The sequence below is a fragment of the Anabrus simplex genome, chromosome 3 (assembly GCF_040414725.1).
Source record: "Anabrus simplex isolate iqAnaSimp1 chromosome 3, ASM4041472v1, whole genome shotgun sequence".
Lineage (NCBI taxonomy): Eukaryota > Metazoa > Arthropoda > Insecta > Orthoptera > Tettigoniidae > Anabrus > Anabrus simplex.
The window spans coordinates 495,061,084-495,088,706 of NC_090267.1; the positions used below are offsets into that span (position 1 = coordinate 495,061,084).

General features: G+C 39.0%; 1 protein-coding gene across 2 annotated transcripts in view; it reads left to right on the forward strand.

The window, feature by feature from the left end:
- The first annotated feature begins 366 nt into the window (after positions 1 to 366).
- scf (Calumenin scf) overlaps positions 367 to 27,623 on the forward strand; it is a 74,785-nt gene continuing 47,528 nt past the window's right edge. For both annotated transcript variants that reach the window (XM_067143656.2, XM_067143657.2), the window contains exons 1-3: positions 367 to 475; positions 689 to 804; positions 13,541 to 13,668. In XM_067143656.2, the coding sequence (XP_066999757.2) occupies positions 691 to 804; positions 13,541 to 13,668 (242 nt within the window). In that variant the 5' untranslated portion in view covers positions 367 to 475; positions 689 to 690. The remainder of the gene's footprint in view (positions 476 to 688; positions 805 to 13,540; positions 13,669 to 27,623) is intronic.

Consider the following 27,623-nt stretch of genomic DNA (forward strand, 5'->3'; position numbering starts at 1 on the left):
TAATTGCGCAAGGCGAATGTTTTTTTGGTCTATTGGAAGTTTTGTTAAAAAAAAGGGTGTTAGAAAATATTCCTGTGCAATAAATTATTTCCTTATAGATTAATCTCCAAATTTATTATTACCGAACAACACCCATAAATTACCCAAACTTTCAAACCGTTATTATGCAAATTTTTCATCAAGGGGAATTAACGAATTGTTGGTTTCAATATCCTCGTTTTTTAAAAAGCAGGTATAAACTACTTAGAAATCTGCCTTACACAGAACTTTGATAATAAAGAGCCACGTAGCGAACTTGACGTCATCAATTGAAGGTTAGCACAGTAGAAGGCTGTGAAATGTTTGTTTACGTCAAATTGGTTTTGGCAACGTTGTCCGAGATGAGTTGGAAGTTGAAACAATTGAATGCCGTTTAGACCGCGCAGCTTATCCTGCAAAATTTTTGTTGGACCTGTGTAATAACAGAAATAATTAGGTATGTGGATCACAAGCTAGGCGTATATTCACACTGTAGAGATATTCAACGTTGAAATATGATTAATGAATTGTCGATTTTGTGTTATATGTAAACATTTTGATTAACAAATCCTTCAATTGGGAGTGCCCTGATTATTTGAACACGTATTCATACGTGGGATTTCTAAGTCTTTTGGGGGTGATTTTTCAGTATCTTGTTTTTCTTTTCCAGAAATGAACAGTATGGGGCATTTACGTCATTCAGTGTTACTGCTGTTGATTATTAGCATCGCTGTTGCAATTCCTAAGCCAGAAGAAAAGGAGAGAAAGGATAGAGTAATAGACAACGTAAGCAATTTTTTATTTTATTTTTTGCTATTCTGCTGGACTGTATCATGCTTTCAGATCGAAATAAATGTACATTGGATTTACACATACTATGGGAAATATCCTGAGAATCGACTTAAAACGTTAACACGTACTAATTTGGGCTGTTTTTAACAGACTGAAGACTTATTCATGTCATTTTCCTGAAAAATGGTTTTTTCATGCTAAGGTACCGTAGGCTAATGATCAGTGACTCCTTTTCTGATATGAATCCCTTAGAGATACCATACCATGACAATTTGGATGTTAACCGTATAGAAAACACCAAAATATCCTCTCGTGTTAATGTAGTATGTTGGGGAATTATGGGCCTCTCCATTTTAATCTCCCTTCTACTCTTCATCTGGCACTGTGCCAGTCCATGTTCTGTTGGCTTTTGCGGTTCGTAACCCACTTTGTCTGTGATAATCATAATGATCTGATCATTGATGAGTCCTTGTCCTCTGTCGCCAGCCCTGAAGATGGTTTTCCGTGGTTTCCCATTTTCACACCAGGCAAATGCTGGGGCTGTACCTTAATTAAGGCCACGGCCGCTTCCTTCCCAGTCCTAGCCCTTTCCTGACCCATCGTCGCCATAAGACCTATCAGTGTCGGTGCGACTTAAAGCCAATAGAAAAAAAAAAAAGTCCTTGTCCAGCTCCATGGGTAAATGGTAAGCATCGTGGCCTTTGGTTCAAGGGGTCCCGAGTTCGATTCTCGGACGGGTCGGGGATATTAACTTTTCATTAACTTTAACTTTCCTCTAGTTTGGGGGCTGGGTGTTAGTGCTGTCTTATAATTAGAATTCGTTTCAGGCAGGGGCCCATCATCTCCAATGCACAGGTTGCCTATAAGGCGTCAGTCATCATTGATTTGCATTTAGGGCTGTCACATAAATGGTAGGTTTCCTATCAGGGTATTAATCCAGCCCGGGGGCCACTACATTTGTAATGTTATAAGCGAGTGGATATTAATGCAATCTTACTTGGAGAGCGTCTGATAGGAGAGATGTGTTCATTGCGATGTCCAGGAACCCACCAACCCGCCCCAAGAAGTACATTTACTTTTATAACCTAATTAAGATTATAACAGGCCATATTCATTTCTCAAGTAGCTTCTTGTATTCCTATTGGCCAATGTAAAGTGGCATGTGATCTCCTTCCCGTGAAGGAAGTTAATCATAATGCGTTACTAACCGCAGCACAATAAAAGCGCACGTGGCCGCGCTCACGAAACTAGAAGCTTAGGGCCGCTTTGCGGCTTCTAACCGTCCAGACCAATGGTCTTGTCCACGGCATGAATCCTAACTATCCAGACCAATGGTCTTGTCCACGGCAAGAATCCTAACTATCCAGACCAATGGTCTTGTGCGCGGCAAGAATCCTAACCGTCCAGACCAATCGTCTTTCCTCACGAAACTAGGGGCCTAACGCCGCTTCGCGGCTTCTAACCATCCAGACCAATGGTCTTGTCCACGGCAAGAATCCTAACTATCCAGACCAATGGTCTTGTCCATGGTAAGAATCCTAACCGTCCAGACCAATCGTCTTCCGTCCAGAGGCAAGAATTTAATAATCACCACCACCAGCTAGCGAAGCAAGCATAGTTCCTAAGTACAGAGGTTGGCAGCACGAGCACTGCTAGAGAACATCCTTTCCGAGTAGGCCGCGAGCGAGGAAACAAACAGTCGCTACGCGTGAGTGGCCCCCGGGCTGGACTAATGATCCTATCAGTAATTTAGCTAGTATTTCCTTAAATTATTTCCATAAGGCTAAGTTTATAAATTAATGGAACATCTCTTTTTGTAAATTATTCCACTCCCTAAGCCAATATTTTCTTTCCTACTTTTAAGAACTCCATTCAAGCTTACCTATTTATTATACAAAGTCATTCCACGTAGTCTCTCCACAGAGCATACCACTTAGTCCAGTAGTATGTCTCCTTACTCCCAAGTCCTCCCAGTGCAAAGTTTGTAACATTTTCTTAACACTACTTTTTTCTGGAAATCACTCAGACCAAATCATGCTGCTTTCTTTGGAATCTTTTCCTGTTCTCAAATCATGTACAGTAATCCTGGTGGGGTCTCATACACTGGAACCTTACTGTAATTGGGGTCATGCCTGTGATTTATATGCCATCTCCTTTACATCCTCACTACAACCTGAAAATAGCCTTATTACCATATGACAAGATCTGGTTAAATCTGTACTAAACAGTTTGCAAAAGGGAGGTTGAGGATTCAACATGGCCAGACTCACATGATGTCAGAGCACACTATACACTGGTACCACCTTTTGAATTAGGTCAGTCTAGTTACAAAGATCATAGGTTTGGCTAGTAACATCATGTTATGAGATATAGGCTATTTGGGTAGTAACAAGACCATTGGTAACGATAGGTTAGTTCAAGTTCTGACGACCATGGGTCTGGATTTGTTAGGTCTGATTAGTGACCAGACCATTGGGCTGGGGAGCAAGGAAAGGGGATCTGGGGTCATTGCCCCTTCCCCCAGGTTAAAGCCGTGAAGCGGCCCACAGGCCTCTTCTATCCCCGGTGACAGTATTGGTTATTGATAAGTTCATCACTTGGTGAAAATGCCGTTGGCTAGTGACAAATGAGAGATTAGTTGCAGGTTCTTTTCCAGCAAGTGAAAATTGAGTTCCACTGACTTTCATTTTGCAGGTGTCTCTTATACAGTTTGCTCCACAATGACTTAATTGGTTAATTACATTTTTATTAACTAAATAGTCTGTAAATTGTTCTTTTTCAGTAATTAATATAATTACCTTGCATATAGTGTAGCAGTATGGAAGCTGCTGGGGTATGAGTAGTGCTGAGTAATGACATTCAGAGCACGACTAGTGCGTCTGAGTGTTACGAAAGGTGCTGCTCATAGGGTTAGTCGTACTGCAATAGTACTTTCTGACCCAGTGAGGAAAGCAATGGCAAACTACCTCACTCCTCATCTTGCCTAGTATGCCTCATTTTGGTGCTGTCATTGGTTTTTGGGGTTTCCTTAAAACCGCATAACCTTTAGTGGTGCTATTTGAGGATCCAACCAGCCTCTGGGCTGATGATCTAACAGCATAGTGTAGCAGCCACCGCTGGATACCGTGGTTCAAATCCCGGTCACTCCATGTGAGATTTGTGCTGGACAAAGCGGAGGCGGGTCAGGTTTTTCTCCGGGTACTCCGGTTTTCCCTGTCATCTTTCATTCCAGCAACACTCTCCATTATCATTTCATAGCATTTATCACTTGTTAATAAATCACCTTGGGAGTGGCGACCCCATTGTAATAACAGCCTATATATATGTTACATTCATTACATCCCTGACCCGGTCAATGACTGGAAAACAGGTTGTAGGTTTTCATTTCATAGTGTAGCAGCAACCAGCCACACGTCAAGACAAGTCACTTTCAAACTCTGAAGTTTCTTTATTTTCACAGAATATGGTAACAGTGGACGAAACGTGAGCTCCTTCGGAGCTCTATCGGAGGCAATAGGAACCGCCCTGCAGCTTATAGCAACACAGGAAATGACTGCATATCACAGATTGTCATAGTGTCTGATTTAATTTTCTATATAAGAAAGAATACTTTTTGGGGTGGGTTGGTGGGTCCCTGGCAAGCAGAAAGGAAGGATCTTTCCTCTCGTATACCTTAGGTGATGTCTTGTGTAATTTTTGCACGATTTTCAACTTCCAAAAAGGCAAACTAACTAGGAAAGTTTAATCATAATCTGTAACCTTTATGTACAACCTTTTAATGTGGTTACCCACCTTAAGATCTTTCCATATATTAACATGTAAGTACTTAACAGTGGTCCCCATGAGGTACTTTCACTATAATGCCCTGCAAGTGATTGCTCAAGGCACATGCAGTGCTGCTCTCGGCTGTGGTACGAGAAGTCTTCCTAAAGCTTGATGAACATTCGCTAAGTTGACTGATTCAGCTGATCACTTGGTGCGTAAGGCCACATGGCAACCATTTGGCTTAATGCATCTATGCAGTGCACTGTCGAAAGGGTTTCAAAGTAACTGTGTGTTCATCTGCTACGGGCTTCTCTCCTTCCTCCCGGCTACTCAGTTGTTTCTGCTTTATGAGTGATCTTAGTTATTGTGCCCTCTGCTCAGCCTAGTTTCAAAGTTTTGGTGGATGGGGAGTATGTCTCACCAAGAAGAGGACATTGTTGCAGAGCCGTTGATGTTCCAGAAAAAGGAGGTAGGATAGATTCTATCCGGTGAATGAATCGTGGTAACAAAAACAGGTAGAAGTATAACTAGCACAGGTTGATTAGATTTGGAGCGGTGTTAGAGAAAAACTCTAAGAAGTTCATGGGTTTTGTCCAGTGTTTCACATCCCCTTCCCCCCCCCCGTTGGTGGTGGAAGTAGAATACTTTCACAGTATCCCTAGTCTGTTGTAAGAGATGACTAAAAGTCACCGAGGGGCCGTTAGCTGAGTCTTGGTACTGCTTTCACTTGTGCCAGGTTCCTCACTTTCTTCTATCATATCCAACCACGCTTGGTCAACTCTTTCTTTTCCGACCCCGATGGTATTATGTTTCCGAGGCCTACGGTGTTTTTTGTTTTCACACCATTCGTGGCCCTTCTCTTTCTTTGGACGATACCTTCATTTTTTGAAGTGTTGCATCCCTTCCATTTTTTCCCTCTGATTAATGTTAATAGAGGATGGTTGCCCAGTTGTACTTCCTCTTAAAACAATAATCGTCACCACTAAAGCTTAAATTTTAGTTTTCTTGCTCCCCACAGTGCTGATCCAGTTTCCTTAAAGTTTTTTAGGGGTATTGCTCAAGTCTTTTACAAATATTCCAAATTTTTTGTCAGTTTAAGCAGTTGGTGGTTTAACTAGTTTTTTGTTTAGAACTGAACCCACAGTTTTGAATTTATTTTGAATTTATTCACAGGTTTTTTTTTTAAATTTCCATAATGTTTTGACACTGGTGCTCCAGGAAATGGATTACTGGTATCCTCTTCTCACTCCCAGCAGGTTTGTGCTTTAAAACTATATAGTACACAAAAATATGCTGTTCAGTACTTCATTCAGAAGCCATGAAATGCACTAATCTGATCAATTACTGCTGTTTAAGAAGAAATTATGCTGTACGCCAGGCCATGACGAATGTTTTTAAATCTAGGGGCCAGCTCTCATACCTAGAAACCAGGTCATTTTTCTGGTACTGGTACTCGCATCGTTCATATACTGGCGTCTGGCCTTCTGAAAAATAAAACATGATAGTAATAGCAATAGATTTTGTAATTTTATAGTTTTATAAACTACAACGGATTATTACAAAATGTAAAGAAAGTAGGTTACTGAATTAAATATGGCAGGGCATTATGTAAATAACACTTTCAAGATTAAAATTATTGTGTCCACCTTTTCAATACAAAAATTTTTTTTTTGTGATTAAATTCTACATGAATTAAAAACACCAGTTAGGGACAGGTTTTGCCCTAGTTATGGGCATCGTCAGCCTAATACTAAATCTTAAGGTCAAGAATTAAAACTATAAACATCAGAACTTAATAGTAAACTTAACTTAATACTAAATACAATGGTCTTATGCTTTTTACATAGTTTACAATATGTACAATATGTACATTAACTTTGCCAGAATTTACGAACAATGAATTAATTTATTTTATAATGACTAGACATCCAAATTGTAGATTGGATTGATCACAGCGTAAATTGGGGTTTCTCAATTTGTATTGACTAGAGATTTATCACAGCGTGAGTTGGGGTTTCTTCAACTGTTATGGTCGCCTGAGTCGTAAGAATTGTTACAAAACCGGAACCTTGGTTAAAGTCGTTCATGTTAGGGTATGAATCAGTTTGAATATTCCTTTAGAAAGAAGCATGGTTATGTTTTAACGTTGAAGCATGTATGTTGGAAACATATTGTTCATATCATTCATTAGTGCTCATCGGATAAAAATTTGGAATATTACATCATTCTCGTTGATTAACCTCCCATTGGTGCATTGTTCAACCTTGGGAGGAATATGAGTTGTCTGTAATTGTCTTGTCGACGTTAGCTGGGACCAATTGTTCCGGTTGTGTCTGAACGACTAAGCTTGCTACTCCTAGTGTAGTATTGATGCTGTAACGGAGGGGTGGTATTTAGTATTAAGTTAAGTTTACTATTAAGTTCCGATGTTTATAGTTTTAATTCTTGAACTTAAGATTTAGTATTAGGCTGAAGGTGCCCATAACTAGGGTGAAACATGTCCCTAACTGGTGTTTTTAATTCATGTAGAATTTAATCACAAAAAAAAAAAAAAAAAAAAAAAAAATTATTGAAATGGTAGACACAATTATTTTAATCCTGAAAGTGTTACTTATTGTATCTTCAATACGGAACAAAATGAGATGAGTTACTTGTAATTTAATAATGAATATTTAAAGATAAGTATTATCAAATTTATAATGACTATAGACATCCAAATTGTAGATTGGATTGATCACAGCTCCACCCCTCCGTTACAGCATCAATACTACACTAGGAGTAGCAAGCTTAGTCACAACCGGAACAATTGGTCCCAGCTAACGTCGACAAGACAATTACAGACAACTCATATTCTTCCCAAGGTTGAACAATGCACCAATGGGAAGTTAATCAACAAGAATGACATAATATTCCAAATTTTTATCTGATGAGCACAAATGAATGATATCAACAATATGTTTCCAACATACATGCTTCAACGTTAAAACATAACCATGCTTCTTTCTAAAGCAATATTCAAACTGATTCATACCCTAACATGAACGACTTTAACCAAGGTTCTGGTTTTGTAACAATTCTTACGACTCAGGCGACCATAACAGTTGAAGAAACCCCAACTCACGTTGTGATAAATCTCTAGTCAATACAAATTGAGAAACCCCAATTCACGCTGTGATCAATCCAGTCTACAATTTGGATGTATCATCATCATCATCATCATCATTTCCCTTTATCCAGCTGTAGCCGAGTAGGGGCAAATATGGTTCCTCTCCATTTTCTTCGGTCTTTCCACCACTCCTCCTCCAACACTGTGTCCCAGTCCAGGTTTCTTCCTGTAATACTGTGTTGGATTATGTCCGTCCATCTCAATCGTGGTCGACCACAGCCTCTCCTTCCTTGCATTTGCATTTCCATCACCTTTTTTGGCATTCTTTCATCACTCATTCGCTTTACGTGCCCAAACCATCTTAGTCGGCTCTTCTCAATTCTATCATTCATTTTTTCCACTCCAATTTCTTCCCGGATTTTCTCATTCCTTATTTTGTCTCTTCTACTCTTCTGTAACATACTCCTCAAGAACTTCATTTCGGCTGCCTGTATTCGACTATCATCCTTTTTTGTCATTGTCCAAGCTTCTGCCCCATAAGTAGTTATGGGTACGTAATACAACTTGTACATAGTTTCCTTTGCTTCCATTGGCACATCTTTGTCCCATAACATGTTTCTTACACTATGATAGAAACAGCTTCCAGCTTAAATCCTCTTACTAATTTCAGTATCCAGTCGGGCATTCTCCATTAATTCACTCCCCAGGTATTTAAATGTTTCCACTACTTCCAGGGGCTTGTCTGCAAGTCTAATTTGACCTTTCCCTTCTTTCTCCCCTCTAGTCATAACAAGGGTTTTACTCTTCTCTACACTTATTTTCAACCCACATTCTTCTATTTTCCCATTCACCACATCCAACTGTTCTTGAACCTTCCTGTCGTCTTCTCCCCAAATCACAAAATCATCTGCAAATAACAGCATGTTCATTTCTCTTCCTCCATATTCTGCTTTTGCTGTTCTCATGATGTCATCCATTACTATGGTAAACAGGATTGGTGATAGAACACTTCCCTGCCTCAGCCCACTAGTTATTTTGAACCAACTTGTCCTGCCAACTTGTGTTTGCACGCAACTACAACATTCCTTGTACATTGCCATGATCATTTTTATTAATCCCTGTCCAATTCCTTTTTGCACCCAAACTTTAGTCCTGGGGACACTATCATATGCCTTTTCAATGTCGATGAATGTCATCACATATCATTCCCGTACTCCCATTGCTTTTCCATTAGCTGTCTCATAATGAAAATGGGCTCAAATGTTGACCTTCCACTTCTGAAACCAAACTGATTTTCCAGTATCTGATTCTCAACCTTCAACCTTATCCTACTTTCCAGTATCCTCTCCATTATCTTAGCAACATGGGATATTATAGTAATTCCCCTGTAGTTCTTCAAAACTTTCTTATAGCCTTTCTTGAAAATTGGGATGATTATTCCTTTTTGCCAATCATCAGGGACCTATTTCTCCCAGACAATCCTGAGAACTTGATATGTCCACTGCAGGCGTACAGCTCCAGCTGCCTTTATCATCTCCACTGAAATTTCATCTATTCCAGCAGTTTTTCCATTCTTCATCTTTCTTACTGCCATTTCAATTTCATTCAGTGTAATTTCTTTATCCATTTCTTCATCAACTAATTGCCTTTGCTGGTTGTCCATTGAATGACTGTCATCAGTTCTTACGTTCAGCAACTTCTGAAAATACACTCTCCATCTATTCCTTATTTCTTCTGGCTTTGTTAATATTATGCCGTCCTCATCCTTCACAAATCTGGTGTTTACTTGATCTCTCTTTTTGTTTCTTAAGATACCATTCAGTAATTTCTTGCTGCCCTGCATACCATCTCTCAATTTCTGTGTGAATAAGGCCCAGCTCTTCCTCTTTTCTTCCTCCACTACTTTCTTGGTCAAATTCTTTGCCTCCACATATTTTCTTCTACTTTCTTCAGTCTTAGATGTTTTCCATGCCATTTTCTTTTCCTTCACTTTCGTCTTTATCATTCCACCAGTGTGTCTCTTTGTCCTTCACATTTCTTGATGTTCTACCACATACCTTTTCTGCACATTCCACCAGTGCTTCCTTAAATCTTTTCCATTCATCTTCAACACTCCCCACCTCCGTCGTGGGTACCAAGGGTATTATTTCCCTTTGAAATTCTTCTTGTATGCTTTTCTCCTTCAACTTCCATACTTTAATTCTTTTCTCTCTTCTTAATGGGGGTTTTTCAATCTTTCCCACTTTCAATTTTCCTACGACAACTCTATGATCTCCACCGAAGGCTTCTTCCGGCATAGCTGTAACATCTACAAGTTCCTTACGGTGTTCTTTCTCTATGCTTATATAATCAGTCATGGTCTTTGTTCTTCTGTCTCCCCAACCATACCATGTAATCTTCTGACTGTTCTTCCTAAAGCAGGTGTTTCCAACAATCATTTGGTTCCTCATGCAAAAATCCACCAACACCTCGCATTCTGGGTTTACCTTTCCATATCCAAAGGGCCCTACAACATCTTCCTTTCCTTGTCTTTCCATTCCCACTTGTGCATTTAGATCTCCCATCAATATCACTTCCTTATCTTCTATCTGTCTCTCCACTTCCTCTAAAAAGTCCTCCAGATGTTCATCTATCCACCCCGTTTGTGGCGCATACACCTGAAATAGATCTTTCACGCCATTTTCAAAGTGGAGTCTCATCACCATCATCCTATCGCTGAAGAATTTTTTATATTCCACATATTCTTGGATATCTTTCCTAAGTATGATGGCCACTCCATTTTTTGCTGCAGGTCTTCCGCTGTAATACAGCCTGTATCCTTCTTTCAGAGGAATCTCTCCTGTGCCCCTCTTCTTGGTCTCACACAGTCCAAGTATGGCTGTATCTTTTTCTTTCATAAAGTCAACCAGTTCCTCGATCTTTCCTGTCAGTGTCAGGACATTTGCTGTTGCAATCTTGATGGAGTTTGGTGCTGGTTGCCCATTTCTCACAGTTCCCCCAGCACCTGAAGAGCTGCGTGTCGCTTTTAGCAGGGGATGCCCTAACCTTTTCCGAGGCACCATATCTGCTTTGTCCATATAGGCTATTGTTACGATGGGCTCGCCACACCCAAAGGCATTTTATACCTACTGCCAGGTTCAAAATTAGGCCGCCCCTAACATGGAACCAGACTCCTTTCGTAGCCGCTCCTCTGGAGTACAGACTCTACGGGTTTGCCCCTTCCGCCATCTCCACCGTACCGAAGTCCACCTTCTCCGCCGTAGATCCCGTTGAGGTCTTCACTCGTAACCCTGAGCTGGGACCCATACCAGATGTTACACACCGGGTCAGTGTGCTCTGGGACTCACATAGGCAGGGGCGCAACTCCCTGGGTAGGGCTGCCTCCGAAGAGGGTCCCTACCTGCTACTTGCAATTTGGATGTCTAGTCATTATAAAATAAATTAATTCATTGTTCGTAAATTCTGGCAGAGTTAATGTACATATTGTACATACTGTAAACTATGTAAAAAGCATAAGACCATTGTATTTAGTATTAAGTTAGTTTACTATTAAGTTCCGATGTTTATAGTTTTAATTCTTGACCTTAAGATTTAGTATTAAGCTGAAGATGCCCATAACTAGGGCGAAACATGTCCCTAACTGGTGCTTTTAATTCCTGTAGAATTTAATCACAAAAAAATATATTTGTATTGAAAAGGTGGACACAATAATTTTAATCTTGAAAGTGTTACTTATTGTATCTTCAGTACGGAACAAAATGAGATTAGTTACTTGTAAAATGGCATTATGTAGCTAACTGCCAACTCTTTCATACTTATATTTTGATACTGTGAAAATTGATAAATTTTGATAACATGTAAATTGTAAAATGTAAATAGCAAAGTGAATATTGTGGTCAACAACACCAAATTGCACAATTCCTTTGTATGTATTAGTCTGTCATATTAAAAGATCAATAACTTAAAATATATACATTATCTGCCTATTGAAAAACAAATATTTTACAAGAAACAAGCCATATTTACAAGATATCCTTATTGTGCTTTTTGTGTTCAAGCACATGCCTAGGGGCTTCGTATGGTGTCAGCATAGGGAAATAAATTCTGCGAGAGTGCGTAGTATTTCACTTTACAAAAACAGCTCTGTTGAAATAATTTAAAAGCAAACAAGATTCTATTTCAATAGTACAGGAGCATTTGCAGGAATTATTCGTGTCATTTACATGAGAGGAATATTCAAGTTATTTCTATGTTGGCAATACTTTCTTTACGAGAAGTTTCCTCGACACCCAAACGTTCGTACTTAACGTTAATTTTCCTTCTGCTTATATAATGGACGCTTGGTTATTATTTTAAATGGTAATAACATTAATAACAAAGCAGAAATCGCGCGGAGTGCCAAGTTCAGCGACACTAAACCGGAAATTAAACATATACATTATACTTATCTCAAAAAATAAGGCACCAAAGAAAGAATTTTAGACGCCATTGGCGCCTGGGATTTGTCGTGCCCTGCTGTCGCCTCTTACGACATTCAGGGGATACCATGGGTGTTATTCTACCACCCCCACCCTCAGGGGGACAGTGGTCTATCATCTACTGAATACAGAAATAACACAGTGCGAGCCTCAGACAACTTGCCGGTTATTCCCTGTGCCATGTCTGGGCAAATCTGACCCACACAGCCCCTCCAGTGTTGTCATGGTCTCAGTCTGCAATAAGAGGAAGTACAACTAGGCAACCATCCTCTATATAACACTAATCAGAGGAAAATATGGAAGGGATCCGACACTTCGAAAAATGAAGATATCGGCCAAAGGAAGACAAGGGCCACGAAGGGCATGAAAATGAAAGACTCCCTAGCCCTCGCAAACCTAATAGCGTCGGGGTCGGAAAAGAACAAAAGTTGACCAAGAGAGGTCGGATAGGATAGATGAAAGTGAGGAGCCTGGCACAAGTAAGTGGAAGCAATGCCAGGACTCAGCTAAGGACCCCGCGGTTGCCAACCTACGCTTCTAAGTTTAGAGTCCCTGGGGCCCCTTTTAGTCGTCTCTTACGACAGGCAGGGAATACTGTGGGTATTATTCTACCGCTCCCACCCACAGGGGGTAAACAAGACCTGGTTTGGCAAGGAAAAAGGTCATCTTTCATCAGGACAACGCTCCGCCGCACACAAGTGTTGTTGCCATGGCAAAACTTCATGAACTGAGGTACGAATTGTTGCCACATCCACCTTATTCACCTGATTTGGCACCATCAGACTTTCATCTATTCCCCAAGCTGAAAATTTTCCTCGGTGGACGGAGATTTTCTACATGGGAAGAACTAACAGCCGAATTGGAGAGGTATTTTGCAGGCCTGGAGGAATCTCATTTTCGAGATGGGATTAAGGCATTGGAACATCGCTGGACCAAATGCATTAGTCTACAGGGAGACTATGTTTAAAAATAAAAGCAGTTCCACCGAGGTAAGATACTTAATTCTAGTACATTCTGAGAACTTTTCAAACCACCTACGTAATGGGAAACACACGTGAACAGAACATAGCACATGAAACTCTTTCTTACATGAAATGTTCAAAATGCCCTCCATGCATCAACCTACCGTTACATTGAAAAGCATTTCTGGAACGTATTTTCTTCATCTACCTGTGAGGAATGTAACCATACCTTATTCTTACACTCTGTATAGATATCCACATCCTCTGTTAGATGGTAGGCCTAATTCCCCTTAAACTCAACTATCTATCCTATGAGACCTTTTTTGGGCTAGTGATACAGCTTTTATCTCTAAACTATGGGGTCCAACTGTGGTTATATTGGTGAAACAATTGTGATTATTTGTGAACTTCATTTTTAGGAACTGAGTGATAAAGAACACTATCAAAATAATGAGCACAATGCACAGTATGACCATGAAGCCTTCTTGGGAGATGATGCAAAAACATTTGATCAACTTACTCCTGAAGAAAGTCGGAGGAGATTAGGGTAAGTCAGCATTTTTACTTTGTTTTCTTGGTGTTTGTGTATGTGTATGAATGAAAAATGAAAACCTACAACCTGTTTTCCAGTCATTGACCGGGTCAGGGATGTAATGATTGAAGCAGATATAGGCTGTTAGTACGATGGGGTCGCCACTCCCAAAGTGATTTATTAATGAATGATAGATGCAATGAAATGAGAATGGAGAGTGTTGCTGGAATGAAAGGTGACAGGGAAAACCGGAGTACCCGGAGAAAAACCTGTCCCGCCTCCGCTTTGTCCAGCACAAATCTCACATGAAGTGACCGGGATTTGAACCACGGTATCCAGCGGTGAGAGACCAACGCGCTGCCGTCTGAGCCACGGAGGCTGCTCTTGTGTATGTGTATATTGTATATAAATCTAAGAGCACATCAGACTCCTTGTCATGTCATTTATATCAGTCATGAATTCTTTACTTGCCATAGTCCTTGATCACTGTGTTGGAGTCCTTGATTCTGTGGGGATCACAGATTGGCAGTGATGAAGGGGTTGCTTGATAGGTATAACATTCCGAATACATGACACCTGATTAATCAGGAAGTGAATGAAACATCAATATAAATGGTCCGTTATTGGACACTACAAATTTTCCAGCCAACCCACACATGGTCGCCAGCGTCCCGGCCCAGTGTGAAATGAAAGTAGTACAGTAAACTATCTATTGAATGGGTAGTTTGGGGCTAAGGGTTGTCTGTAAAACCAACAACCTGTTAAATCATGGATCTTAGAAATATTATTGACAGTAAAACACTCTAAGAAGAGCAGTATGGTTTCAGACCAGGAAGGTTAACTACAGACCTTATATTTGCAATTAGGATGCTGATGGAAAAATACTGGGAGAAGAACAAGCCTTTATTTCTAATATTTTTGGACATCGAGAAAGCATACAACAGTATACCAAGGGAAAGAATTTGGTAATGCATGAAAGAACTTCAAGTGCGAGACAGCCTCATAGACGAAGTGAAAATGTTGTATAGTGAGAATAGAAGCTGTATTCAAGTAGGATGTGGTTTATTGGACTGGTTTGAAACAAAGAGAGGAGTGCAGCAGGGCAGTTCATTGTCATCACTTCTATCTATTATTGTAATGGGTGTAGTAATGAAACCTATTAAAAGGAAAGAACATGGAGATATCAAAGCCTTCACATTTGCAGATGATGTTGCGATCTGGAGTGACTCAGAAGAGGAATTGGGAGAGAGAATGCAAAGCTGGAATGAGGAGTTTAAGAAATATGGTTTAACCATCAGCAAGACCAAAACGGTGGTGATGAAAGTGTATGGGGAAGGAGCAGAACCAATAATCATGTTAAATGAAGCCTAACTGGACAGTGTTCCAGTTTTCAAATACTTGGGTGGCGTTATATCAAATGACAACCTAGCAAAACATGAGATGAACAGTCGAATCAATAAGGCAACACAATTTTACCACCAGGTAAGACACCTGCTGTGGGATGAACAAATACCCATGAAAACAAAAATGACATTGTACAAGTACTATTATACACCAATTCTTACATACAGTCCCGAAACCACAACACTGACCAGTAAAGATAATTCCGAACTTCAGGCAGCTGAAATGAAATTCCTACGCACTATGATCCAGAAAACCAGGAAAGACAAGATTAGGAATGAGAAAATTAGAGAAAAAGTAGGAATAGATGATTCTCTCGTCAATAAGATTCAGATATCAAGACTGAAGTGGTTTGGTCACATGAAGAGGATGCCAGTAAACAGAACTGCAAGGAAGGAATTTGACAGAAAAGTAGAAGGAAGACGACCCATGGGAAGGCCACGAAGGAAATGGATAGATTTAGTTAAGAACGATGTACTGCTGAGAGGTCATGGTTGGGACAAGTTGGTGGAGGAAGAATGGTACAAGGAAAGGTGAGATGGAGGAGGCTCATATACCACACCCGGGAAACTGGAGATGGTTTAGAATGATGATGACCGAGCTCGATAGCTGCAGTCGCTTAAGTGCGACCAGTATCCAGTATTCGGGAGATAGTAGGTTCGAACCCCACTGTCGGCAGCCCTGAAGATGGTTTTCCGTGGTTCCCATTTTCACACCAGGCAAATGCTGGGGCTGTACCTTAATTAAGGCCACGGCCGCTTCCTTCCCACTCCCAGCCCTTTCCTGTCCCATTGTCGCCATAAGACCTATCTGTGTCGGTGCGACGTAAAACCGCTAGCAAAAAAAAAATTAGGCCTTCCCCTAAACTACCATTTCACTTGGCGTCAATAAAATTATTTATGGCCTAGATCAGGGCCTCTCAGGGTGCATGCGCGTGGTGCATGCACTGTGCACGGTGCAAAAGACGACTTGGCTTGGTTGACCAGAGTGCAGACCCCCCTCTCCTCGATTTGGAGCAATAGCGCTTACTTTCTCTTTCCTCATGCCTGTCTCGCTCGCTCTGCCTGTCTCCCTCTGCCCCACTTGCTCCATAGCGCTCCAAATCCGGGCTGAGTTGAGCCGAGTAACCCAGAGACGAAGCGTTGATCCGAGCCATGCCGAGCGGCACCGATGCACAGTGCACGGAGCTCTTGCGCCTCGATCTGTATGCGTGAGATTTTGGGTGTTTGATAGGCCCTGGCCTAGATTATAGCGACTTATTCCCCGACTTTGCATACCGATTTTCATTAAGATAGGACCACTAATAACAAACATTTGAGAATTAAATTTTAAGCCTTCCCCTTAACTACCATCTTTTTCAGTGTGAATACAATTATTTATAGCCTAGATTGTAGCGACTTATTCCCTGACTTTGCCTACCGATTTTCATTAAGATATGACCACTCATAACAAATAATTGAGAATTAAATTTCAGGCCTTCCCCTAAACTACCATTTCACTCAGCGTGAACAAAATTATTTTCGGCCTAGATTATAGTGACTTATTTCCCAACTTCTCATACCGATTTCCATTAATATAGGACCATTAACAACATAAATATCTGAGAATTAACTTTTAGGCCTTCCCCTAAACTACCATTTTGCTCGGCGTGAATAAATTTATCTATGGTCTAGATTGTAGGGACATATTCCCCGATTTTGCATACCGATTTTCATTAAATTCTCTTCACCCGTTTCCTCGTGATGCGTGTACATACTTACATACATACAAACAGACAGGCAGACATGCAAATAGAAAATTAGAAAGTGCTGCTGTGGACACGACTGATATACTGTAGAAATACCATCCATTTCAAATTCTGAGCAATGTAGAGACAACAACTTTTATTTTATATACCATTATAAAGACTAGCTGATGTACCCGTGCTTCGCTACGGAATTCTAAATTGTGTATAGAATTGTAGGTTAGGTGGAGTACACGTCGTGAGCAAGACTGTATTAAACTGCATAGCTCTTAACGTTACCCGAGAAACGCGACGGAGAAATCACCAAACGTCTTTTCTCATATGAAGACTGCGTTAGGGAATTTTAATTTTAATGGTAGGCCCGCTTGCCTACCATCAGTCACAATCAGGTTGGGGAATTGCATTATAATGGCAGACACTCACTCTCCACCTGCCTTTTTACATCCTCGGAAAGACTGTCTTAGTGGTTTTCCCAACTGAAATAAACAGAGGTCATTACGTCAGTAGGAATGGCGCGAATAAAAACAATGATTGCACATGAAATACTTGATCAAATGAAAAATCACACATTTTCTCACTTTTAACAAACAGTACTACGCCGCCGATCTTTCAGTCCAAAGTTCCAGAGCTGAAAAGACCAGGCCACAGACAGCCATGATCTGTGAACACTTAGTTTTTTCGGGGGGGGGGGGGGGTCGAATAGTGGAGAGTCCCAGGTCAAAAACTATGCCCTTTTACTAATCTGGTCTTTACAAGAGGATGTACCATGATTGGCTGGCAAGGATCAATCCAGGCGTATCATGTGAGAGGAAGGGGAATGCTGATGTCTATAAAGGTTGATCAAACAGCAGGAATGACACACTGTACGGGGATGAAGGAGTGCGAACACACACGGAAGGGAAACTGAATATACGATACTGGAGTGACACGACTGCAATGTACTGGACTGGTCTTAAAACGTTCGTGGAACGTAGTCTTGTTATGTTCGTGGAAAGTGGCTGATCGACAAATTGTGGAGTGCTTACGCATTGGGTATTGTATCACTTTGTGGCGGCCTGGTATTATATGTTGGTGAAAGCTATCTCAGACTTTCCATAATTTATGTTCAGGATCGACAAGCGTGTGTTGCTCAAATGTATATATCTTTACAACAAATGTTAAAGTCTGTGAACACAGTATTACGAGGTACAGGATCTGTGTGATGTTATAACTGCCGTTTATGAGAATCGGCAGGTCGTGTTGACACAGAGACAGTGAAGGGTTCTTATGTACATATATGTACATTGTTCAACGAACTAACTACAAATGGTGGCTTAGTTCTCGCTTTAGTTTTCCCACTGTTTTTGTTGTTGTTATTGCTGTTGTAAATATGGAGTCTTCCAGAAATCTTTTGTTTGTGTATTATAAGTGTATTTTGGTGTGTTGATGAGGTGCTCATGGACGGATTTTATTGAGAATATAGTTAGATATTTTAGAATCAGTGGAGTTAATGATGAACGTAGGTGCAGTTCCTACCTATTTAGTCGTTTTCAGAAGGTTAGGTAAGGTCTGGAGCAGATGTACCAGTACGCAGCATTATGTACACGCCCTTGGATATAAAGAATTATCATGCTCTATCTAAATTCGAGGGATCCATTCTGGTGAACTCTGGCGCCTATACTACAGACATTTAGATTAATTATGTTTATTAATTTTATTACATTCTTGAGTAATTTTATTTATTCAGTTATTTATTTTATTTATTCAGTTATTTATTTTATTATTATTATTATTATTATTATTATTATTATTATTAACAGTAAAGTTACAATGTTATGCGCATTCAATATTGTAGGCCTTCACATTTAATTTTCTTCTGACTCTGAAATACCACTAATCATATTCGGTACGACAAAATTGAATAAAACATAAACGGTCGGAAATTGTATTCTCTATAACTTTTATTTTGTAGTACTTTTCGATAGGACCAATAACATAGATATTTAAAAATTAAATTTTAGGCGCCTTCCCCTAAACTACAATTTCATACAGGGCGAATAAAATTGTTTATAACTTAGACTGTAGTTTCTTATTCCCCGACTCTATATACCGACTTTCATTAAATTCTGTCAACCCATTTTCATGGCTCGGCGTTGATATGGACTTGGCAACAAAAATACAAATTCATGAATATCTGTGTTATCAAAGCCGGTGCGGAAACAATGTATGACAAATGATCGGAAATTTAGTTCTGTATAACTTTCTGGCAAGATATAGTGTTTACACTGCGCTATGTCTTCTGGTATGGACTAGAATAAAATTGTTACTTTCATTGACCTGTCCCAGTCTCTTCCTTGGCTTCGAGAATATGAAAGTGGCTGAGGTATGAGTGACGCTACTAATGCCATTCCTTATGCAGCCAGTCACTGCTATGAATGGTGTGAAAATGTCGCTCATATGGTCAGTTGGTGCAGGCATTTCAGTGGGCTTTGCAGACTGATGTGCAATAGCAACTTCTGGCTCGGTGAGGAAAGCAACGGGAAACTACCTCACTTCTCATTTCCCTAGTACGCCTCTTCAGTGACACCTAGGCCATCTGTGGCAGCTAATGGTGAACCTGTTGAGGATCCAACCAGCCTTCGGGCTGAATACCCAACATACATACAACTTTAGTTATGTAGTATTTATCGATAGCACCACTAATAATATAAATATTTGAGAATTAAATTTTAGGCATTCCCCTAAACTACCATTCACTCAGCATGAGTAAAATGATTTATAGCCTAGATTCACATCCCCCGACTTCACATACCGATTTTCTTTAAATTCTCTTCAGCCGTTTTCTCGTGATGCGTGTACATACATACATACAGACAGACAAAAATTACGGAAAAGTTAAAAGTGCATTTCCTTGTTGCTATGGACATGACCGATACAGAAATACCATTCTTTTCAAATTTTAAGCAATGTACAGACAAAACTCTTATTTTATATATATATAGATTGTGATTGACAGTTTTGTCAGTCGTCTTATGATAATTTTAAGGACACTTCCTCTAAAACCAAGCTCGATAGCTGCAGTCGCTTAAGTGCGGCCAGTATCCAGCAATCGGGAGATAGTGGGTCCGAGCCCCACTGTCGGCAGTCCTGAAGATGGTTTTTCGTGGTTTCCCATTTTCACACCAGGTAAATGCCTCGGCTGTACCTTAATTAAGGCCACGGCCGCTTCCTTCGACTTCCTAGGCCTTTCCTATCCCATCGTCGCCATAAGACATATCTGTGTCGGTATGACGTAAAGCAAATAGCAAAAAAAAAAAAAAAAACTTCCTCTAAAGCATTGATACTTTGTCAGTATATGAATGTTTCATCTAAACAGTGTTATGTGGCTGAAGATGTTGATAATATATGAAACATGTACCACTTTTAACCAATAAGTTGCCTTATGCAATTTAGTGTATCGACAAGGCGGAAAATAAAAAATACTTAGTTGTGAATCTGTTTAAGTGCGATACGGACCATGAAGCTGATTTTATGTAACATACCACTTAGTCGAGCAGCTCGTCTCCTTTTTCCCAAGTCTTCCCAGCGCAAACTTAGCAACATTTTTGTAACGCTACTCTATTGTCGGAAATCGCCCAGAACAAATAGAGCTGCTTTTCTTTTGATTTTTTCCAGTTCTTGAATTAAGTAATCCTGGTGAGGGTCCCATACACTGCAACCATACTCTAGTTGGGGTCTTATCAGAGACTTATATGCCCTCTCCTTTACATCCTTACTACAAACCCTAAATACCCTCATAACCATGTGCTGATATCTGTACCCTTTATTTACAATCATATTTATGTGATTACCCCAATGAAGATCTCTCCTTATTTTAATACCTAGGTATTTACAATGATCCCCAAAGGGAATTTTCACCCCATCAACGTAGTAATTAAAACTGAGTGGACTTTTCCTATTTGTGAAACTCACAACTTGACTTTTAACCCTGTTTATCATCATACCATTGCTTACTGTCCATCTCACAACATTATCGAGGTCATGTTGTAGTTGCTCTCAATCTTGTAACTTATTTATTACTCTGTACAGAATAACATCTGCAGAAAGCCTTATCTCTGATTCCACTTCTTTACACATATCATTGATATATATAAGAAAACATAAAGGTACAATAATACTGCCTTGAGGAATTCCCCTCTTAATTATTACAGGGACAGATAAAGCTTTGCCTACTCCTAATTCTCTGAGTTCTATTTTCTAGAAACAGAGCCACCTATTCAGTCACTCTTTTGTCAAGTCCAATTGCACTCATTTTTGCCAGTAGTCTCTCATGATCTACCCTATCAAATGCCTTAGACAGGTCAATCGCAATACAATCCAATTGACCTTCTGAATCCAGGATATCTGCTCTATCTTGCTGGAATCCTACAAGTTGAGCTTCAGTGGAATAACCTTTCCTAAACCCAAACTGCTTTCTATCAAACCAGTTATTAATTTTGCAAACATGTCTAATATAATCAGAAAGAATGTTTTCCCAAAGCTTACATGCAATGCATGTCAAACTGACTGGCCTGTAATTTTCAGCTTTATGTCTATCACCCTTTCCTTTATCCATAGCGGCTACTATAGCAACTCTCCATTCATTTGGTATAGTTCCTTAATGCAAACAATAATCAGATAAGTACTTCACATATGGTACTATATCCCAACCCATTGTCTTTAGTATATCCCCCAAAACCTTATCACTTCCAGCTGCTTTTCTAGTTTTCAACTTTTGCATCTTACTGTAAATGTCATTGCTGTCATAGGTAAATTTTAATACTTCTTTTAGTATTAGTCACCTCCTCTATCTGGACATTATCCTTGTAACGAACAATCTTTCCATACTGCTGACTGAATACTTCTGCCTTTTGAAGATCCTCGCATACACACTCCCCTTGTTCATTAATGATTCCTGGAATATCGTTCTTGGAACCTGTTTCTGCCTTAAAGTACCTATACATACTCTTCCATTTTTCACTAAATTTTGTACGGCTGCCAATTATGCTTGCCATCATGTTATCGTTAGCTGACTTCTTTGCTAGATTCAATTTCCTAGTAAGTTCCTTCAATTTCTCTTTACCTCCACAGCCATTTCTAACTATTTCTTTCAAACCTGCACCTCCTTCTTAGTCTTTTTACTTCTCTGTTATAATATAGTGGATCTTTAACATTCCTTACCACCTTTAAAGCTGGGATCATTACAAATTGATACATTTATCATTTTTCTGAAGGTTTTACATGAGGAGTATATACTGTGACATAAATATTCTAATTGTCCTAAATGCACAAGACGGGACGGAAGAGCTAGCTGAAAGTTAAGCACCCCTGCCAGGTTGTCTCGCCTCTTCCTTCTCTGTTTACCGTTAGGTCTGATTATTTTTAAACTTGGTTTCCCCGCCTTTAATAGAAATAGCCTCCTTAACCTTGACAATGTCCATGGTCCAACTCATCCTTACCTGATAGTTGATTCAGTGCTTATGTTTGTGACTTTCTTGGTGCAAGTGTACTTGTGCTGCACGACGATGAAGATTTTTCTGGATTGTGTCGGTGTTCAGTCATGAATCGACACTTCATCTAAGTGGACATGTGAGCACTCATAATGTGCGCAACTGGGTGTCAGCAAATCCCCACAAGATGGTACAGTTGCAACGTGACTCCCCTAAATTGAATTTTTTTTTTTTTTTTGGCCATATCCCAGCGAAAAGTTTATGGTCCTTTCTTTTATGCTGAAGCAACTTTAAGTGGTGTTCCTAATCTTAATGTGCTTGAACAATGGCTGTTTCCTCAATTACAAGAAGTGGAATTGAAGAACTTTATTTGGCAGCGAGATGGTGAACTGCCTCATTGGCATAACTCAGTACGTGCTTTGTTAAACTACATTGCAAAGCGACATTGTACCCGACCGCTGGATTGGCCGCAAGGCGCCGGATGACAGAGCTTGTTTCGCATGGCCTCCACGTTCACCCGATCTGACACCATGCGGTTTTGACCTTTGGGGATATATCAAGGATCATGCGTTTGTACCTCCGCTGCCAACAGACGTAACTGATTTAAGAAATAAGATTGAAGCAGTTATTGCAACAATAGGACAAACTGTTTGAGTTGCTCTTTTACATGTAAGTTAAATGTAATAAACACTACAAAGACTTAAAACCCTGGTATTCATTTTGAAACACCGTGTAATATGAATTCGTGTGACTGCGTGTTTGTAAATGTCATAGTGTAGTGTTTCTCACAAACTTAAGTTGTGTAATGATGCCCCAAAGCAAGCTGACTGGATTTTTTAAGCCAAAGTCTCCAAATGACAGTGGAGTGAAGGAGCATCTCAAGGTAAAATAATGAAACCTTGAAGGAGCATAGGGGCAGTGGATATGGTTGTAAAACTACTGACTGCAAAAATAGTAATTCAGCTACCAATTATGACAGACAACCTATAATTAGAAGTCATGACTGGAAATTAACTGTAGAAGAACAAATCCAAGTATTAGAAAATTTGTGGGTCCCGCTTAAAAAAAAAAAACACCTTTCAATTTTCTCCATTAAAAGACAGAAAACTCAGATTCTGAAAAGAATGGCTGGAAGAATTTGAATGGTTAGCATATTTTGAAGTTGATAAAGGAGCTTTTTTGTTATTATTATTATTATTATTATTATTATTATAATAACAATCCTCCCCAAAGGAAAAGTTGTATCTACGCCCCTAGAAGCGCATGTGAATTAGAAAATGTTGCCCACGTGTACTTTAACAAGTGGTGATTATGATCTTCTACCACTCCCCCTTTGACATTGGTGGTTTTGTGATTGTCCCATGAACATCTGCAATCTCCTTTTGGCTTAGCAGTTAGCAACCTGATCACATGGAGGTCCAGCCATTGTCCAAGTAATTCTTGCTGACATTATCACCAGCCTGTTTCAAAGTTTCAGGAAAGTGGGAGATTTTAAAACGGCCAGAATTCTCAATTTTTAAAGAAACCTGAGTTAGTTTTCTTTATTTTTATGGATCTCTGAGACCTTTACCTATTTCTCTCATAAATTTCACAAATACGAGTAATGGATGCACCACTTTCCAGTTTACTCATTGATTCAAGTTCCCATAGTATTGTCAAGTTCCTAACTATTTTAATTATTTTACTATTTTATTTTAGATTGTAAACTAAATGTGGTTAAGTGTAAGAGAGGGTCTAGAGCCCTAACTTTGCCACTGAACAAAGCACTAATAAATAAATAAATAAATAAATAAATAAATAAACTCCAGACATTTTGAGTATTAACTGTTAAACAAACAAAAATCCATCAAGAACCTGAACACCGCATACTTTTCAGTAATGATTTCAGCTATGTTAGTATTCTATTACAGTAGAACCCTGTTAATTCGGATAACCAGTTTATCCAGACTGATTATATAAATACTACTTCTACATTAAACTCTTCTTCTTCTTCTCTTTGTCTTCGGATATGTCTACTGTGGACTACGTTAAGCATCGTTCATTTCTGATTCTTCTTCCTCCGATCAGCCCAGTACTACTTCTTCCTTTCACAATGGGCTGCTTTGCGTTCTAGCAACCAGGTGTTGCCGGTTCGTTTGTAGTGGCTGGTACCGCCTGTGAGCCAGTACAAGTCAAAATAGATAAGGAAGCACAAAAACACCCTCAAAATCACAACATTAAATAAAAACCAACAAGAAACTTGCCTAAAGTAGAACAGGGTGTCTCCAAAAAACAGTGAAAGAAAGTAAATCCTGGCATGGTATCAAAGTAAACCAAAGAAAAACAAGATATTTCTTTATGAAAATAAAATAATTTTAATTCAAGAAAACTTCTTTAATCAGGTTAGCAACATAAAATTATTGTCCTCGTTACAAAATATATAAATAAATAAACCTTTTAGGTTAATGTTCAATTAATAGTTAAAGCTAATCGCGGCCGGCCGACCAAAAAAGAAAGAAACAACAGGATAAAATAATCATAATACATCTCTTAGTTTTCAGTAGTCTTACTCAATTCGGGGTATCCTTTAAAATGTAGATTTTTCTTTTCTTAATTTAGTTATTTTTCTTTGGGGTTATGTGTCGACCAAGGAGTTTCCGCAAGGGAACATAATCTCAATCACTGGATTTTAAAAATTATATGTTAAAGGCTACAACAATGGGAAAGAAGGTCAACACATGAGGTAAGAGAATTCTCCAAAAATCATCAAAGAGGAAAATAAACATGTAATTATGCCATCAAACCTCAAATCTTATCAGGGAAAATCAATTACACCAAACTAGTCAATCAACAGTCATCAACATTCTCAACCACATTACCATAGTAACATATACACGCTAATTAGAAAAGAAACAACCAATCCCAAGTCTAAGACCCAACAATGAGTTTTCATGGACGAACAAAAAGAGGATTAGGTAGGCAGAAAAAAAAGACGCAAAAGAGTGAGAAAAATTAATATTTAAAGATAAACGGAAGGCGGATGAGAAAAACAAATCAAACCCCGATATTTAAATCATTGCAGAAACTCATGCAGTTTTTAAACCACCCATTAACAAAATTTCATTAAGTTACATCATAGTATAATTGTATTATCTCCCTCCAAACATGAATAATAATAAAATTTCATCCATACTACACATGGCTGTAATCTGATCATATAACGCATTACCTCTTATGACTTCAGGATACATAAACATGAAACCTGATTACACATTCGAAAACAGAGGAGAAAAGAAGATTTTTAGAATTTGAAAAAGAAATGGATATGACTTCTAAGAGTCCCACAAAACACACAAGGTATTATGATGATTTTTAGAGGTATAATTATAAGCCAAATTCACCACCGATGAAGTAAGTCCAAAATAAGAAAATAAAATGCATAAAACTTACGGTTTCAGTTGCAGGTTGCCATGATATGTTAATGCATGTTGTTATACACTCCCAAGAGATGTCTTTTGTTAGGATACTTATTTTACCAAAGAAATCAAGGACGATCTGAAGGAGGAGTTAAATGAAATCTTCTGAGGATGATAACATCCTCACCCAAGAACACCTAGCCCGGATCCATAATCCAGGGCGAAGCCAAGACGCAGCGTCTATTTAGAACACGTCTTTCTCTCACCATGCTCGAATACCCAGTCATGGCATCCACAAGCTTACAAGGAGAAGCTAGCTCAATAATAGACCTGTGCTCTGATTGGCCGGAGAGCACCAACAAGGTTACAACAGCTGTCGCAGAGAGCAGCACAAAGCAGAAACGGAATAGTGCTTGCTTGTGCTGAGAAGATGAAATTGAACATGACGTATTTAAAACATAAGAGCCTAGCGCTCCAGACGAAGAAGATATTTAAATTTAAAATGTGATGCCCAGACACGTAGAAAATAATTAGGGGAAGACAAGTAGGAAATAAATCTAAGGGACACAGATTTCGACGGCAAGTTTGCCAGGACTAAAATATAAATAGAGGGAGCTTCAAAACGTTACCTTGGTAACAGTCTCCCTCCCTGAAGCGCAGCATATTCACATTCATAATCGTGCTTACAGTAGAGTGGTCTAGAAATAAACTAAGTTTTTGGTCATTTAGTTCACACAAGATAATGACCACTGGTACCAAGTCCATCTTCTCATACCCACAGTATGTCCAATATACAGTCTTTGGTGGTACTAAAGTCTGTTACAATCCAAAATCATGTCAGGTTATAGCATTTATAGTAGTCACAGTCCAAGTTCGTAATGTTTATCAATGCAGTTTAAACCTTTCACACACCAAATATACTTTTTTGGTTTTACACTGTTATGTTCCTTGGAAAATCCAATATAACATATCACACTTGATTCATACAAGTTCGTTGTACTAAATCCATTCCAAATCATGTGTTTAAACTGAGTTGGTTCCAAATATTTTGTTACCCAAAATTTGATAACGATGGAACACATCACTGTGGTCACTCGCTAAGTTTAATTTTTAATTTATTTTAATTTATAAGTCTTGAAAGTTCTTACACAGCCCCTAACCAAAGTTTTCCTTTTCTAAACAGCACACGCATAGTCACAATAGGCTCCAAATGATCAGCAATAGTTAATACATTAAATCCTTTTACCTTTAAATTCTTTCTCTAATATGTTCAAAATTAAAATTTTAAGATTTCAATCTTGGTACTAATCTTAGCTATTGGGTTTCATCTACAAAGAAATGCAACATCTTGTTTCATTTCCATGGTCAAGTTATCATCCACAGGGTAGAATGAACGCAAAGGAGCAGTGGAGGACAAAATGGAAACAAAATTGGTGAATGAATTTCTACAGGATAACAAAATCCATATATTAGTCTTAACATAAATTTTAAGCTACAGTCAATTGACCTATTAACATAAATTTTAAGCTACAGTCAATTGACCTAGGGGTAGAGTATACCACTGACCTAAATAAACACCAGAAAATCTAATTAGGTATACAGCCCAGATAAAAGTAGCACATATTTTTATCTTTCTTTTTTGAAAATAGAACTAATACGATACTACGGAACATACAACCTCAAGTGCTTTACACAGAAGACAAGTTACGTAATCAGAAGGATTTACCTACAGTACACTAGAGTTGACATCCAAGACGAGTGAAAACTACATAAGGTTAAAGGATATTGAAATCTCAACACACGCCTAGACATCAACGACAATACTCATTTATTCACTATTACACAATGCATTTGTAATTTATATATAATATGGACATCAAACTCCACCGAAGATACCATGAACACAGTGACAACATAGTGAAGTGGTGCAAATCAAACATCTCTATCACTTAATTGCCATAA